This window comes from Melanotaenia boesemani, chromosome 10 (genome assembly GCF_017639745.1).
Source record: "Melanotaenia boesemani isolate fMelBoe1 chromosome 10, fMelBoe1.pri, whole genome shotgun sequence".
NCBI classification, from domain to species: Eukaryota; Metazoa; Chordata; class Actinopteri; order Atheriniformes; family Melanotaeniidae; genus Melanotaenia; species Melanotaenia boesemani.
Window position 1 is genome coordinate 33992382 of NC_055691.1, and position 15912 is coordinate 34008293.

General features: G+C 37.9%; 2 protein-coding genes across 6 annotated transcripts in view; both read left to right on the plus strand.

The window, feature by feature from the left end:
* Window positions 1–1863, plus strand: part of btbd11b (BTB (POZ) domain containing 11b) — a 77104-nt gene extending 75241 nt beyond the window's left edge. For both annotated transcript variants that reach the window (XM_041997811.1, XM_041997812.1), the window contains 3 exons: window positions 349–417; window positions 819–932; window positions 1058–1863. In XM_041997811.1, coding sequence (XP_041853745.1) covers window positions 349–417; window positions 819–932; window positions 1058–1267 — 393 coding nt within the window. In that variant the 3' untranslated portion in view covers window positions 1268–1863. The remainder of the gene's footprint in view (window positions 1–348; window positions 418–818; window positions 933–1057) is intronic.
* A 6925-nt stretch (window positions 1864–8788) lies between these two features.
* Window positions 8789–15801, plus strand: mlc1 (modulator of VRAC current 1). 4 transcript variants are annotated; one of them, XM_041996269.1, is made up of 12 exons: window positions 8792–8959; window positions 9294–9573; window positions 9954–10043; window positions 10220–10273; window positions 10386–10487; window positions 10598–10699; window positions 10828–10899; window positions 10990–11106; window positions 11216–11272; window positions 13213–13335; window positions 13482–13643; window positions 13968–15801. In XM_041996269.1, the coding sequence occupies exons 2-12, from the start codon at window positions 9313–9315 to the stop codon at window positions 14046–14048; spliced, it is 1221 nt and encodes a 406-aa protein (XP_041852203.1). In that variant the 5' UTR covers window positions 8792–8959; window positions 9294–9312; the 3' UTR covers window positions 14049–15801. The 4 variants fall into 4 exon arrangements, with proteins under 4 accessions (XP_041852204.1, XP_041852203.1, XP_041852201.1 ...); XM_041996267.1 differs by having other exon boundaries at window positions 8794–8959; window positions 9294–9588; XM_041996268.1 differs by having other exon boundaries at window positions 8794–8959; window positions 9294–9588; window positions 13971–15801.
* The last annotated feature ends 111 nt before the right edge of the window (window positions 15802–15912 follow it).

Sequence of the window (15912 nt, forward strand, 5' to 3'; positions counted from 1 at the left end):
AAGCCAAACGGCTCCTCTTGGCAGAGTAAATTTGTTCAGCAGAACATGGCAGCCAGACCATCATTCTGCTGTCATAATGCTGGACAGAACAGGTTTAAAAAAATAAATAAATACATAAATAAATAAAACATGACTGGGAGACATCATAGCAGTTGTTTTGTGTTTAAAAAAAAAAGTCATTTAGCTAATGAAAACTGCTTTGTGTTTTAGATATACCTGTAGTTGTAACAAAAGTACTAACTAACATAAAAGAATTTCCTGATAGACTTCAGCAACATATTCACACTACTTTTTGTGTAGTATGTCCCTCTGTGTGAGAGCTGTATATCGTTTTCTTTTTCTTTTCAGCTGGTGATGCAGTATCTGTACTGTGGCGGCACAGACGCACTGCACATCAGAAATACTGATATAATGGAGGTAAGTTTATTAACAAAACTTCCCCTGCAATCCTAAAACATTTATTACACTCTTTAAAATATCAAGGTGTTTAAACTAAAAACATTTAACTCTAAAACAGTTTCAGTGGCAACTTCTTTTAAAAATAGAATTATCATCCAGATTAACAGAGGACAAATTTAAATGCAAATTAGGGGTAAACGTTTTAGATTTTGCAACATAAAAATGTAAAGAGAGAAGGGGGTTACATAACATTAGGTTATGCTAACTAGCCTATTGTAATTCTTAGAAAAGTATCTAAAACGTGAATGAAAGCATTATGCATACAGTGCTATTTTCAGTAAAAGTTGTACATATTTGTCATCAAATACAGAACAAAATAAATAAGTTTAATATAAAATTAATTTTGTGGCTTTGTTTAGCTTTTGTCTGCAGCCAAGTTTTTCCAGCTGGAAGCGTTGCAGAGGCACTGTGAGAGCATCTGCTCCAAGAACATCAACACAGAAACTTGTGTTGAGATCTACAACCATACCAAGGTATTTAAAATGATAGGATTTTATATTTTTAAAACATTGCCATAGCTAATAAACTAAACCTTTTTGTCTATAAAATGAGGTTAAAACATCTGAATATCCTGTCACTTCCACCAATTTCTTCACAGTTTCTTGATGCTACTGACCTAGCATCTTATATAGAGGGCTACTTCCTGAAGAACATGGTAATCCTGATTGAGTTGGAGCCATTCAAACAGTTGCTGTACGATGCACCACCTGAAAGCCCAGGCTGTGACATTCTGCAAGCCCTGGAGAAAACCCTGGCCATTCGCATCCAGTCCATCCACCTGTCCTCCTCCAAGGGATCCATTGTCTGAACCTTCCTGAACCCAGGAACAGAGATTATTCATGAGAGGGAGATCGGAGACACAACACTGTAATGACACGTATCTGAGTGATGGGTCATTTCCTGTTCAAGAGGAAAATGGGAATTATGGGCTGGCCATGTTGCAAATTTTGTCTCCGTGAAACTCATTAATTGCTTATATGCTTCTTGTTATCTTAGCACAGATGGTTACAAGTCTGTCTGTCTGCCTTGTTGATATATGTCTACTAACACAACTGTCATATGGTAGCTGTATTATGGCTCAATTTGCCAATAACATATATTGCTGTAACAATGTCCCTTGTCCAGCAAAGAATTTCTCAGTTAAGTAGTACACTTGCATTAAACTAAATAGAGTTCAATGCAACAGAAACAAAGGGGAAGAGATCTGACTTTGACAACACAAATGTCAGAGCTCCTAAAAACATGGTTTAATAAGCAACCTCAATTTAATGTGATAAGCCATCAGTGGATATGAGCGGAAACCACTATCATGTTGTGATTACTTGCGGAAACATTTGGGCTTGTACAGACAAGGCAGTTTGTACTTTGTCAGTCAGATCTTTGCTGATTACTCTTAAAGCCAAACAAAAAAAAAAAATGTAATGTGACTGAAGCATGTGACTTTGACAACTTGGTAGGAAAGAGGACTTTTACTTCCTCCACTGCTATGTAAATTTTGTTAATAAAAAACAGAGATATTGATAATGTAAGTTAATGTATATATCCACATATTTTTCTCATGTGTCTTAATGTTGGATATTGTTGTAAAAACAGAAAAGCTCATCTTATAAATGTCTATGTTTAAATGTTGCATGTCAGAGAGATTGCTTGTTTTTTTCTGTTTGAACTGTTGAAAATTATGTTAAGGAGCTGCTTTCAAATTTGAGATTTTTTATTATTATTTTTATTGGCATGGCTCACTATTAATGTGTCACAGTTAAATGGTGTCATTATTTTGTTTCTGAAAAGCTCCATGCCTGGTCAGTCCTGAACTGGGAACATTATGCTATCAGCTGTTTTCCAGGGATTGTGAAAAATGTTTGACTTGAGCTTTCCTCTATAAAGATTACAACTATATAAAGACTATTAATTTGCTTTTATCTTCATCTGGTGTAGTTTTTTTTATCAAAAACAGGAGATAGCTTTAGTTCTGTTCAATGTGACATTTTTAGAGCTGCTGTCATTATTGGGGTCTCTGCAGTAGAAGGTTAGATCTCACCTGGTATGTGGTTTAATGTGGCACCCCACAGTGTACACTCCAGAGCAGTCCACATGCCTAAAATGACTGAAAATCTCACTTGATTCCCAACATTAACAAAATGTTAATAAAAAATCATAAAACAACATAAACCAGTGTGTATAACTAATTAATTGTTATAAGATTCCTGAATTTCGACAACAGCTATTGACTAGCTACTTTATTAGTGTTAACAGATACTTTGTTCATAGGAAGTCCACAGATGAAATTATTGTATGTTATTGTTGTTTTCATATATACTACAATGGTTTCTGACTTTATTGTATCATCTTAAGATATGTTCAAGTTCATGTTTAATTATATAGCACATTTACTGCAACCCCAGTTTTCCAAAGTGCTGAACAATAAAACAACTACAACATATAACACTATACAGTAAAACAATAAAAATCAGTAAAAAAAAAAACACATAAAACTGGAATAAAAAGCAAAAGCAAGCAGATGTCAGGCTCAACAATGTTCAAAAGCCATTGCAAAAAAGTAGGTCTTGAGCATGGACTTAAAACCAAAAACAGCTCTAATGTGAAATGGCAAACTGTTCCACAACTTTGGAGCGGCAACCAACAAAGCTCCATCACCCCTGGATTTGAGCCTAGAGGAAGGGACCCTCAGAAGTAGCTGTGTGGAAGATCTCAGAGCCCTGGCTGCAGCATGCTGGTGCAGTAGCTCTGACAAATACAGCAGAGCTAAACCGTTTAAAAACTAGTAATAAAATTTTGTACTGAGTCCTAAAACTAACGGGAAGCCAATGCAAAGTAGCAGCACAGGGGTAATGTGATCACGCTGCCTCCTCCCTGTAAGCAACCAAGCAGCTGCTTTTTGAGCTGGCCAATGGAGGAGGTTCAGTCCATGGAAGCTGTTCACCATGCATGGAGGGTTTCACCCCAAAACCAGTGTCCAAAGGCTTTACACTACACGCAAAGAGGAATCCGAGGACTAGTGAGCATCAGGAACACTATCCAAGATGAAACATCCAAGCTCCACAAATAAATCAGGAAGATGGCCCCAAGAGATGAAGCACTAAGTGAATGTCTCAGGCAGTGGAACCTGGAGGAGAATAAAATGGAGGAATCATCATGGGAGGACAAGCCCCTGCATGGGATGTACCACCGACAGATAGCTAAAGTGACGGATATGAACAAGTCCTACCAATGGCTAGAGAGGGCTGGACTGAAGGATAGCAAAGAGGTGCTAATCATGGCAGCACAGGAGCAAGCCTGGAGTACCAGATCTACCACACCAGGCAGGACCCCAGGTGCATGCTGTGCAAAGAGGCCCCTGAAACGAGCAGAAGTGGCTCCAACAGATATCAGGAGAAACACCCGACATCTCCATCCAGAAGAGTGCAGCCCTACAAACAGCTATGATACTGTGTAGGGTCCTCAAGCTCCCAGGGCTCTGGTAGAGGACCCAAGCTTGAGATGAAACACCACCCAGCCTACCCAGGAGAGATGGGGGTTGGGTGAGGAAAGTTTTTTTTTTACACACACATATATATATATTTTTTTTTTCTTTTTTCTTTTACTGATTCACACACATATACATAGCATGCATTGATTAATTAATACAGACTAAATTTTAATTGATTAACAGTTAAATTATACCAGGGATAGAGCCTAAATCAAAAACAATACAAAAAAACATTCAACAAAAGGAAAATGGTGTACGGGTTGTCATCTGGAACTATATCTGTAATTAGCTGTTTGTAGTGAGGATAAGTCAGTTTGTTTTTGTTGAGAACTGAAAGAGCTGTTTGTGCAAATCTTTAAACAGAAAAAAAATTATCTCAGTCCTCCAAATTGTTTTCATTTATTTAGATTAATCAGAGCTCCTTTTCTACTGGGATTGAGGGCTGTGTGCGTTCACTCAGCTACTATATACTGGCTGTTTCAATTTGGAGCCAAGTAGAAAGAGCAGCGTCAGCTCAGCAGCAACACGAAGGCTCTGTGCGATTGACTGAGCCGGGGCAACGACCAAGAAACTGATTATTTTTCATCTGATGTCTTCACCGACTCACTGATGCATTGAGATGCAAGTAGATGCACACAAACCCAACTGACAGCAGAGCGCAACATGGACTCTAAGATGACAGACTAAACTGATTTCTGATTGCTCAGCAGTGCTCTGCAAAACACTTTTCAGTTATCTTTAGTCAAACTGTGGAGGGTAGAAATGTTTACTTATATAGCAAACTTTGAAGTGTGTGGAGGAGAACTGGACCATTGCTTGACAGTCAGGGGACAATGAATGTAGGAATGTAAGGAGGAATCTATCAGTAATACTTTCTACTCCCTTGTTTATTTTCTTATCCTTTTACATATTCATTTGGTGTTTTATAGCACCCTTTTATTTTGTATTCATCTGGATAACTGCTGACTCAGCTGCTACCTATCTTTCCCAAACTGCATGCAAAAGATATTTTAAATCTGTATTTCTTTTGATTACATAAAGTCAAAATAGGCAGACTGGTAACTAAACTGGGGGGAAATATACTGAATATTGTACCCATGTACAATTCATACCTTCTTATTTTTTCCATTACATACTCTGACAAAGATAGTCTTCATTACCAGTATTAATTAATGAAGCAATATATTGTTAATCAAATTAACACAACTTTGAATAAGATATCACAAACACATTGTCATCAGTTTGATTTTATCTTCAACAAAATTACATATTGGGGTTTTGTCTCCATTGTAACAGATTATCCAACTAATGTTTTCTTGTTAAAATGTGAACTGCAGTATAAATGAAATGTTAATTGAATAGAGACAATAAATGAAACAGTTATCTCAAATGCACTCAGTCACAGAGTTTTATGTATATTATTGCAGAGATGTTATACTTGTTTAATAGTTCAATATTTTCTGTCCCCATCACTAAAGTCCTGTTCAGTTTTTGATTTCCTAGGAGTGGTGGCTGGTTTCTAAGGTTAGATCTGAAGAAAGTGTCTTATAGACAGAACTGGCTTCAGTAGATTTTAGCATAAAAATATTTTTCCCATTCTTATTTTTCTTTATGTAAAGTGCTGAGACATATCAATACATGGTCCTACATCCCATGGAAAAGGCTCTCCAGTTAAGTTATGGTAACTGTTTATGGACAACGCTGGTTACAGTTTGTCAGACATTTTTTTGTGCAGTTCCATTTTTTAGTATTCAGTGCATCTGCCCCCACAGTGAGAGGGACAGGAATGGTACTACACATATTCCCCATCCAACCAGCAGAAGTGAACTTTGTGACTGGATTGACCTCCGGGTCATGTGTTGCAGAACATGTCAACATGTCAAGTGGTAGTTTGCAAAATGCTGAGTCAGCATTCCCAACCACAACAAAAACAGTGGTAAACAATAGCAAATGCATTAGTGTAGTGTAGTCTTTGATCTGAGAGATTTAAACCACTGACATTTGCCTTTGATCCACTCAAAATGCTAATCCATCTGCCAAATGCATTTTGTGGCAGTTTTAATTTTGGTTATCTTTGGACACTTGCTCTCACTCACCTGCCCCTCTCCACCCACCGAGTATTTGCCTGTGTTCTATGCAGAAACACAAATGAAAACCATTCTGTTTAGTTCAGTTATTTGAAAGCAGCATCCCAAACATGGAAGACGCCACCAGTCTGACACAACAGATATGAAAATAATCACTTCTGGTATTTATAGATCGACAACTTCTTTGCTTAACTTAACAAGTACTAAAACCCTTTAATTTGATCCAATAATGAGCAAAAAAAAAAAACATAAAAAAAACCCAAAACAATCATATTGTAAGTAACATTTTTATGAACTTATAATATCACAACTAAATAATGTGAGTAGTCAGTCATATAGTTCTGGTGATTAAACATTTGTCTCCGCCTGTGCAGTGTTTTCCTTTGACTAGTTGTCCTTACTTATTTAGGCTACAGGTGATGTATTTATTTGGCATCTATACTTAATTTGCTTCTTGCTTTAGCTAATCTAATAGAACTTTTGGTATTATTAGGGAGTATTTTGGGGGGATGAATCTCCTTTATTTTAGTTTATAAATCTAAATTTATATAATAAAATCTATATATATATTCTGAGGCCATCCTTAATGGCCTGTTCTTGTCAGATTGACCTACCTGTGGCTAAAACTGCATAAATCCCCATGCATGAATATTTTACAGCAAGAGGACAAAACATGATCAAGCAGAAGTATTAAACTGTAAAATAACTGAGTGTCTTCTTAAGTGATCTTTCTGTAAAGGTTGATTGTCTGTGTGTGACAGAAATCTGATGAAAATGGTCCGAAACCTTGTAAACTGTTGGAAAGCTTGTTTGTTTTCTTTTTAAATGCTGCCACATTTGTGAGAAAAATGCATTTGTGGGTGGATTTTATTGGATGATTGAAGTTTGAAGAAACAAAACATTTAACAATGCTTTACTATTAAATAAATTTAACTATTTATTCATTTAACCTGGTGGTACCAGACGTCCTGTAGGTGGGACATGACAAATACGTATTTCAGTCTTCCTTCCAAGTACGTACACATATTATACACAGTTGGAAAGCTGAGATTCATGTGAGTGATGTATATTATTCCAGGCTAAAATTATAACTGTAAATTCAGTAAAACCCAAAACAATTTATGTTTAAAGCCATACTGTAGTCCAGTAGTAATTTATTTTTGTTACACCAGCAAAAGTCCAGTTCAGTAAAATAGTTGGTTCACAACAAGTTTAACATAAATTTCCTTACTTCTTGTGCTAAGTTTAGTTAATTCACCCACGTCTCTAACATTCTTGGTTCGTTATGTAAGAACACCAACCATAAAAAATAAATAAATAAATTATTGATTCAACATAGAATTGCCTGCATACAAATAAAAGGAAAAAGTATCTCTAATTAAAGAATACACCTTGGAAAGATGAACAGACAGAGGGAGTGAGCTGTGAAGAGAACAGGCAGAGCCTTGTTTCTTTCTAACATTGTAAAAGCAGATCAGTGAGGACAATGTGTGTGGTCACTGTGCTCTGCAGCTGCTGTAACTAAGATGCTGCAGAAGAGAATTCCTCTCCCACTTCCCAGACAGGCATGTGGTGCATCGATTTAAAATGACTAGTGAAGCATTCACAGCACAATTACATGATTTTTTTAAAAATTATTTTCGCTGGAGGCTTTTAAACTGCCAGATAAATATGACACTGATATTCATTTTCCTCATGACACAACACTCAGGATTTGTTTGTCTTTGAGATTTTCCTTTATATTTATGAAATGGCAAATTCTCTAATCGAATCATGATGTTGTTATTGAATTAACATAATCAGAGCGCCACTGATTCCCTTTAATGCTCTCAGACTGTTGCAAAATTCCTGCCTCTCTTGGAGTGTTCATGGTATTTGCAACTGAGAGACGCTGTGACAGTAGTTGTTAAGGAGTCGCCATGGTTACAGCTGCCCAGGAACAATGCTGAACTGGGAATGCTGTGCTGTGTGAAAGAGAGAATGGAATCCTGAAGTTCACATACATGTAGACGTTTATATCCAGACACAATAAAGACACGGCCACAAGGCATGACCATCCAGCAGGATTTCCTCCTGGATAAAGAGTTAAGAGTTTGTATTTGAAGCAGAAATGATCCATCATCAGATTAACTGTGTCAGACAAGCAACCATGTGATGAAGTCATGAAAATGTCTCTGCTGCCTCTTTTTCTAAAGCACTGCTGGGCATCTTAATTAACTGAGCTGTGAACTGCAAGTAAATCACTAAGTAACACCAGTGGAAGCTGTGAGTGGGGGCTCCACAAGGGTACAAACATTATTTGACACAGTGCCTGATGGGATTTATATGAAATCCTTATTTCTATGAGGTGGAAACATTCTGTGTTGCCCTGTGTTTGGTTCTGAAGGCCTATTGTTCAGTTTTATGAGTAGGTTGATGTGCATGTGTGTGTGTGTGTGTGTGTGTGTGTGTGTGTGTGTGTGTCCATGAGCAGAATGGGGGGAGGTGGGGTGTAGAAAAGAGGGTGTTTGCCCTCCTAACTCTGCCCCCAGCGCGAGCCCCTTCATCCTCCCCTTGTTGTCATGCACAGGCGCTCTCCCTTTGGCACAGAGAAGGCTGGCAGCACAAGAGCCATGTGTTTTAGTTCCACGCTTTGAAGGGCTCGAAAAACTTTTCAGAGCTGCTTCTGAGAAACATCACATAACAGGAGAGAGAGAGAGAGAGAGAGAGAGAGAGAGAGAGAAAGAGAGAGAGAGAGAGAGGGGCAGAGAGGGAGAAAAGGAGGAGGAAAGAGAAATAGGAGGTTAAATAACAAGTAAAAGTTTGTAGGAGAGAGATGGGGAGCAGGAGCTGCAGAGATTAATAATCTGTCCTGCATGTGGTGTTTTGGAAGCAGTTGTTTAGAACACATTTGTTGGACAATAGCTGAGAAGATTCATAACAATAGGTGAGTCTAAGGGTGTGTGTGAAACTGAAAATGTGGAAATGAAAAGGCTGAAAAATGTCTCCTTTCTTTTCTTTCGTTGTTTTTTTGTTTTTGTTTTGTTTTGTTTTGTTTGCTTGAAAAGATAAGGTGGGGTTTGTTGGTGATTTGGTGATGATTAAGAGCATGAATTTCCACAGTTGAATGGGTTTATTTTTCATAGTTTCTCATGTTGTAGCAATCTGATTCTACTCTTAATAAATTCACTGGAGCTTATTTTTGTTAAAGGTAACAACAAAGAATTTGCTGAATTTATTTTGTGTTTTAATCTAAACATATCTTTTCTTTTCTTGTGAAGTTAACCAGCAGCTGTTTCAATGATGCAGCGTGAGGAGCTGTCAGCCAGAGAGGAGTTCACCTACAGCCACATGCCCACTTTGGAAAGAGGCAATGGGACGCTGGGCCGCCGGGGCGACAGGGGAGCAGAAAGAAGGCCAGACAGGGGGGAGAGGGACAGGCTTGAGCGGGACAGCTACACAGTGGACGTGAGGGCCAGTGACCTGCAGCTGGCCCAGCCGGAGCCTCTAAAGCACCCCTGCTTCAGCTACAGGGCCTGGCTCTACAGTGTCCTCATAGGGGTGAGGGATAAAATGGTCAGGGGGGGGGGGGTAACAAAGTGGGCACATTGCAGGATTTAACAACACAGAAAAATTTACAGGTTGGGGTGAATCTTTTCCTGATATAAGAAGATCCCAATCTAGAAATTTTGAGTGAAACATGGCAACAGAAAATCCTGATTTGTGCCTCTCCATTTAGATAAAAAACAAAGGTCTTTGATTAATAATAGATGTGTTTATCAGGATTTCAAATTTCATGGTTTTCATAGTTTCTTTAGTCATGACTGATTTATCCTGAATTGTTGATGTGTGGGAGAAATTCTTGTTCTTTTCTACCTGTTGAATGCATGAGTGTCTGTGAAAATGTGCATGCATGCCTCCATATATGTGTGTGTCTTCAGGGCAGTCTCCTAATTGCATCGGGTTTCTCTCTGTACCTGGGAAATGTGTTTCCTTTTGCCATGGACTACCTGCGCTGTGCTGCAGGCTCTGTGAGTGATCATCAAGACATCACAGTTGCCTTTGTGTTCATATACTCATATTTTCTCTAAAGAGAATATTGACATAATTTTAACTAGACCTTCTTAGCAAAGGGGGCTGTGCAATTTTCAGATATTATCTGCTTAAAAGATTAATTCTGAAGCTTATTTATTGATGTTCTTCACAGGGCATTCCTGCAGCAGTAGTTAGTTTTGCTATTGCCAAGAACAGACATGTTGCAGTGAGTAAACAATGAGCACACCAAAAGCAAAAGAGATGGTCATGTTTTAATTAATGTTTTAATTAAGGTCCTCCAAAGAGAGGTAGTAATATCGTTTTCATGTTTTTAACAGGTGTCAGATTTCCAGGTGGTCTATGTATCAACATTTGCAGTAACGACCACCTGCCTGGTGTGGTTTGGTTGTAAACTGGTCTTGAATCCCTCTGCTGTCAATGTAAATCATCCTAAATAATGTATAGATATTCATCAGATATTCAGGAACATTTCTTGTCTTTCCTTTCTTTAGTAACTTTGTCCCTTTTCTTCCTCCATGTCTGTTTTTAGATCAACTTTAACCTCATTTTGATGATTTTGCTGGAGGTGTTGATGGCCAGCACTGTCATCCTGTCAGCTCGCTCTGCAGAGGACTGCTGTTGCCACAGGAAGGTGTGTGTGAATGTGTGTCTGTGATTGATTGCTTTTGTTTCTCAACTTGATGCCTCCTCGCTCTTACTCTCCATGTTGCTTTCATTCTTCCACCCTAACCCCTCTCAATCTTTCCATCCATCTTCCAGTCTGTGATGTATGACAGGCCTGTGGTTGTTAAACCTGCAGTGTTTCCTACTCAACTCCTAAAGGCATATTCTGTGAGTAGAAGTTTCAGCTTTGTTGCATGTAATATTGCTCTCCCTTTGTAACGTGTCTGTTTTTGAACTGCTAACAAATGTCCCTAAAAGGTGATTGAAGTAATCGTGGGAATCTCTGCTGTATTTGGAGGCATTATTGCGCTCAACATGGACGCGTTGCTGCCAGGTCCCTACTTGTCAGTCACATTTTTCTGGATCCTCGTGGCTGTAGGTCATCCATTTTTGTACTGATCTACATGACTTCTCAATGTGAAAAGTTATAAGATGCCATCAGTTAATGGCCTGATCACTAAACCTTTTATTTAATCCATTACAGTGTTTTCCAAGTGCTATCGCCAGTCATGTTGTGTCAGAATACCCAAATAAATGTCTGGTGAGTACAAAAGACTGTTGTAGATGTTAAATGAGACTGCATTTATATAATGTTTTTCTAGTTCTGTTTGCCACAGAAAATACTACAAGCCACATTCCCACAAACATTCATATAGCACTACTTAATCTATAACGCTTTTCTTTAGTCTTTGCAGAGATTTTTCTGCATCATACACACAGATGAATGCATCCGGGGCATTACCTTGCACAAACACTGACATATGGACTTGGAAAGCCAAGACTCAAACCCTTCTCTCTCACTGGTCAGACAACCACTGTTCGTCCTGAGCCAAACAAAATACAGAGGAACAATGGCACATCTGGTCAAAATGTCCACTCCTGTTAATTGTTGATCTGAGTGTGGCCAAAAGTTAGAAATATGCATCATTTTGGAAGCAAAGTATTTTTCCCCTCAGTCATTTGTGGCTTTAAAATAACAATGATGGATGGTGTTAAGGTTTGTCAGCTTATGGCACAAAAGTTGCTGATTGTTCCTCAGTTAGGACCTTTCAGAATGGAATTTTGCATGTTCTGCTTGTGCCTGAGTGGGTGTTTTTTTCTAAAAGTCCGGCCTCTTCCCACAGTCCAACAACCTTTTGTTACTTGACATAGGTGATAGTGTGCATGGTTGTTTAGTCTCTGTGTTGGCCCAGTGATGAACTGGCAGCCTATCAAGTGACAGCTGAAAAAGGGGCTTCAACGTACCCTGAACGAACTGCAGGAATGGAAAATTAATAAATCAAATAAACAGAGACAGTGAAGGTCCCGAAACAAAACCTTGAGTACTCTTAACTCCAAAAGTGGAAAGGATCACAGATTTCTGTTGCAGATAAAACTCTTTCAGATTATGTAATGAGGACTTTTCATCAATTCTAGTTGGAGAAGACTTCAATTTCCTGGGCCACTGTGTATTTACTCTAAGGTCTATCGAAAGACTTTTTATGAGACAAAAACTACGAGGGCTGTGGCTACACCTTCAACTTGCACCTTTGAGATATTCCATAGTGGACTTGGGGATGTTTAGAGTCATTTTTATGTTCTAAAACAAACTCATTCACCTTACTTTTATTTCTATTTTATGTTTGTTTCCAGAAATTGTTGCAATTTCTTTAATACGTTATTCTACTTACGAACAGAAAGGTTTACCATGGCTTTGGCTTCTTCAACAAGGGCCCAAAGCATGAACGACCCTTTCCCTATACTTACAGCTGAAGATGTATCCTTCCACAAATAAAGATGTGATAATTACAGCCTACAAGTTTTGTTTAAATTTTATCAGTCTGTAGGACTTACTTGCAAAATGCAATCACGTTAAGTGATAATTAGCAAATTTCAGATGCTGTTTTGTGTTCAGGATGGTGAAAGGTTTTGTTTTTTACTCCATAATGGTCATAACTGTGTAGGAGTGATTGCATAGCAGAACAAAGGAGCACCACTCCAGATTGTACAAAATGTCCCTCAAGCTTTTGCTATATTTTGATGATGGTTTTCTACCAATCATATAACAAAGTTTTGGAAAATTGCTTTTTTTATTCTTCCGTGTGTCAAAGTGACCTCCAATATTTCATTCAGCTATTTACTAACTACATAACATACCGAGGAAAATGTTTCTGTCTTGCTTTCTGAGTGCTAAGCAGCAGTTTAGAACCCACAAAATTATTTCATGGAGCTCTAAAAATGGCATTACCGGGCATCTCTAATGATAACCGTGAAAAAGCAACATTTTTTACAAGCTAATTAAGCCTGGTACCTCAGTAAAAAGTAGAACTCAAACTGGGTATTTTTTTTTAATTGGGTAAAAAGCAAAATCTAAAACCTAGAGCTTGAAAACACTGTCTTATGAAGTATAATCTTATAGTTTAGCATATCAGCTTTATCTTCTCTTTCATGTGTTTTTTTTTTTAGTTTCTCTTTTTTCTTTATCTTTGTGGTGTTTCCCAGGTGGAGGTGCTTATTGCTATCAGCAGCATGACGTCGCCTCTCCTCTTTTCGGCCTCCGGCTTCCTCTCTTGCAGTGTGATCAGCTTTATTGAAATTTTCCTTTATGATGTGCCTACAGCCAAGGTGAATTTAATAAGGTGAAAGTGTGTACAGATTTCTAAATGTTACCCATCCAATCGTGACTTCCAGTTAACTGTGAAACAAAGGAGCAGAGTTTTGAAAAGCAGGGGAAGTGACTTACTGTACGCATGTGTGTCTGTGTGTCACAGCAATCCTACGACATCCTGCTGTTGATTCTGATGGTGCTACTCCTGGTGCAGGCAATTCTTACTGCAGCCACTGTGGTGCACTGTGCCACATACAAGAGTCAGCTCCGCATGGGAGCCCCAGAGTGTGATGACAGCATGCAAACCACAACCCATTACAGCGAGGTATGGTAGCAGTAAACAGGAACTGGAGGCACAAAAGTCTAGCGAATGAGACATCAATATAGCTTATTCTCAGAATGTTATTTTCTTCATTTCCTACATAAAACACAAGTAAATTACATCATATGACACATGCATTTCCATTCCAGATGTTCTCACCAGCTGTAGAGCATTTAGATGACATTTAAACATGACAACATAAAATTTAATGAGCTAGTCATGCATGCAAAAGGGAAACTTTGCTGCTGACGCTCACACATGAATAATATATAAATATTTTGTCGTTCTTTCATCTCTGTCTTCCTCCTTCCCGTTTGGTTCCCTCAGCAGCAAGCATCCAATGGAATGCTGCAGGATTTTGACAAGGACAGAGCCTGGAAGGCAGTTGTGGTGCAAATGGCTCAATGAGCAGCTCTACTCTATGCACAGAAGTTTGGTCAGGAGTGGAAAAGGGAAGAAAAGAAGGGGTAAAGAAAACTCTGCAAGCTGTAAGCACAAAGACAAGAGTACAACACAGAGACCAGAGAGACGTAGTGGGGAAAATGGATCCTAAAGAGAAGAACAAATGATAGAAAGCAAACAAAAAAAAGTTTGAAATATTTGCATTTGTTTATCATCAAGATCTTTGCATAGGTGACGCTTTGAGCACTTTGCTTTTTGTCATTATTGAATTCTAACTACATGAAACAATCTTTTTTATATATATATAATGACAATATGTACAAAAAGGAACAAAGTGAGACAATTATCAACAATAGAAAAACTGTCCAAGCACTTAAAATATTATTTACAGTATTTTGACACATTAAACTTGTTCGGCACCATTAATACACAAGACTCATTGTGGATTTAATGGAGGCTCCAGTAGTGATATTGTCAAGGTTACACAGTATAAAGTAAACTGCACGCCTTTGAAAATAATCAAACTGAGTTTTCCACACATAAAGGAGATTAAGTGTTAAATACAGCAGAGGTTTTTCTTTAAATAGTAAAAGGTATTTCAGCACTTTGGATTGTGTTCTGTAGCAGACCCATTTGTTCCTTAGTGGTTTGTCCTAGTTGCCAGTTTATTACAGGAGATTGATTTGTCATAGCAATTATTGATAAGAACAAACTGATTTTATGTTTTGGGTTAAAAATATTAGATGTTATCAGCTGAATATACAGATGTGTTTGTTCCTGTTTAATGTTGCTGAAGTACATATAAGTAGTCTTTAAGGTTGGATGACAGAAATGGTAAGAAATAAGTATGGCAACATTTAAGTGTGACTTTCTGAGAGACATTGCTGTTAATTCACTTGATTTGTATTCAAAATGACCTGAAGAACAGAGCAGGTGATTTTTATTTGTATGAATATTGCTGCAAAAGCTTAGGTTCCCCCTTTTTCTTGTTTGGAAATTAGAGCCATGTTCTCATTACTGCTCGAATCTAATGTCATATCAATTATCTTCATTTCCTCCGTTTGTTAGTTTACTCCCCATCCCTCCCCTTCATTTTGAGTTAGACACTGAACATTTTATTGTTCGTATTTTCGTATTGACAAGGACCTTTTTCTCCCCCTGACATAGCCTGTAATAATAAAGGCAAAAACCTGGCAAATGTTATGTGAACACTGGCATTCAAAAGTTTGGGCACCCCTGGTTAAATACTTACTGTGAATATTAAAAATTCAAATCAGTCATGATTTTAAAGATAACTGAGGCAAAGTTATGGATTTGTTTTTTTCCTGTTGTAAAAGACTGAGAAATAACCAAAAAAGGGAAGAAAAACAAAAAAAGGGAAAAGAGCCTGCAGCCAAATTCCAAGGTTTTCTGCAGGGTCAGGAGGTTTTCATTCAGTTCTCCTGCATAAGCATCTGTTCAGTTCTTTGGCTTTCTCATTTGCATTGTTCTCTATCCAGATATTTTCAGACTTTTTTTTTCAGACATTTTAAAGTCAGTGACCTTGAGGAACGTTGCAGAATCGATAGCTTGCAAGTATTGAGATGGACCTTTGTTTTAATTTTCTTTAAAAAGACATGCAGCCTAAAATAAGAAAAAAGCTGTAACAGTATTAAAAATCCAAAAGATCCCTGAGATATTTCCCTTTTTTTCTTGACAGCATCATTTCATTTGTTAATATCCATTCCAAAAGTTGGAACATTAAACATTTAATACCGTTCAATGCTGTCATTTCTTTTCACAACACTTATAAGAAGTCCTGGCCAAGTGCTGAAGCATTTCAGTGATTATTTTACCCGTTTCTGCCTGCAAACACATTTTAAGACATACA

What these genes read in the sequence shown, in the direction of transcription:
- mlc1 (XM_041996267.1), top strand. Translation starts at nt 9,313, where the DNA reads ATGATGCAGCGTGAGGAGCTGTCAGCCAGAGAGGAGTTCACCTACAGC. An exon ending in TTTTCTGGATCCTCGTGGCT is followed by an intron (nt 11,107 to 11,215) that starts GTAGGTCATCCA and finishes AATCCATTACAG; the next exon opens with TGTTTTCCAAGTGCTATCGC. An exon ending in AATACCCAAATAAATGTCTG is followed by an intron (nt 11,273 to 13,212) that starts GTGAGTACAAAA and finishes GGTGTTTCCCAG; the next exon opens with GTGGAGGTGCTTATTGCTAT.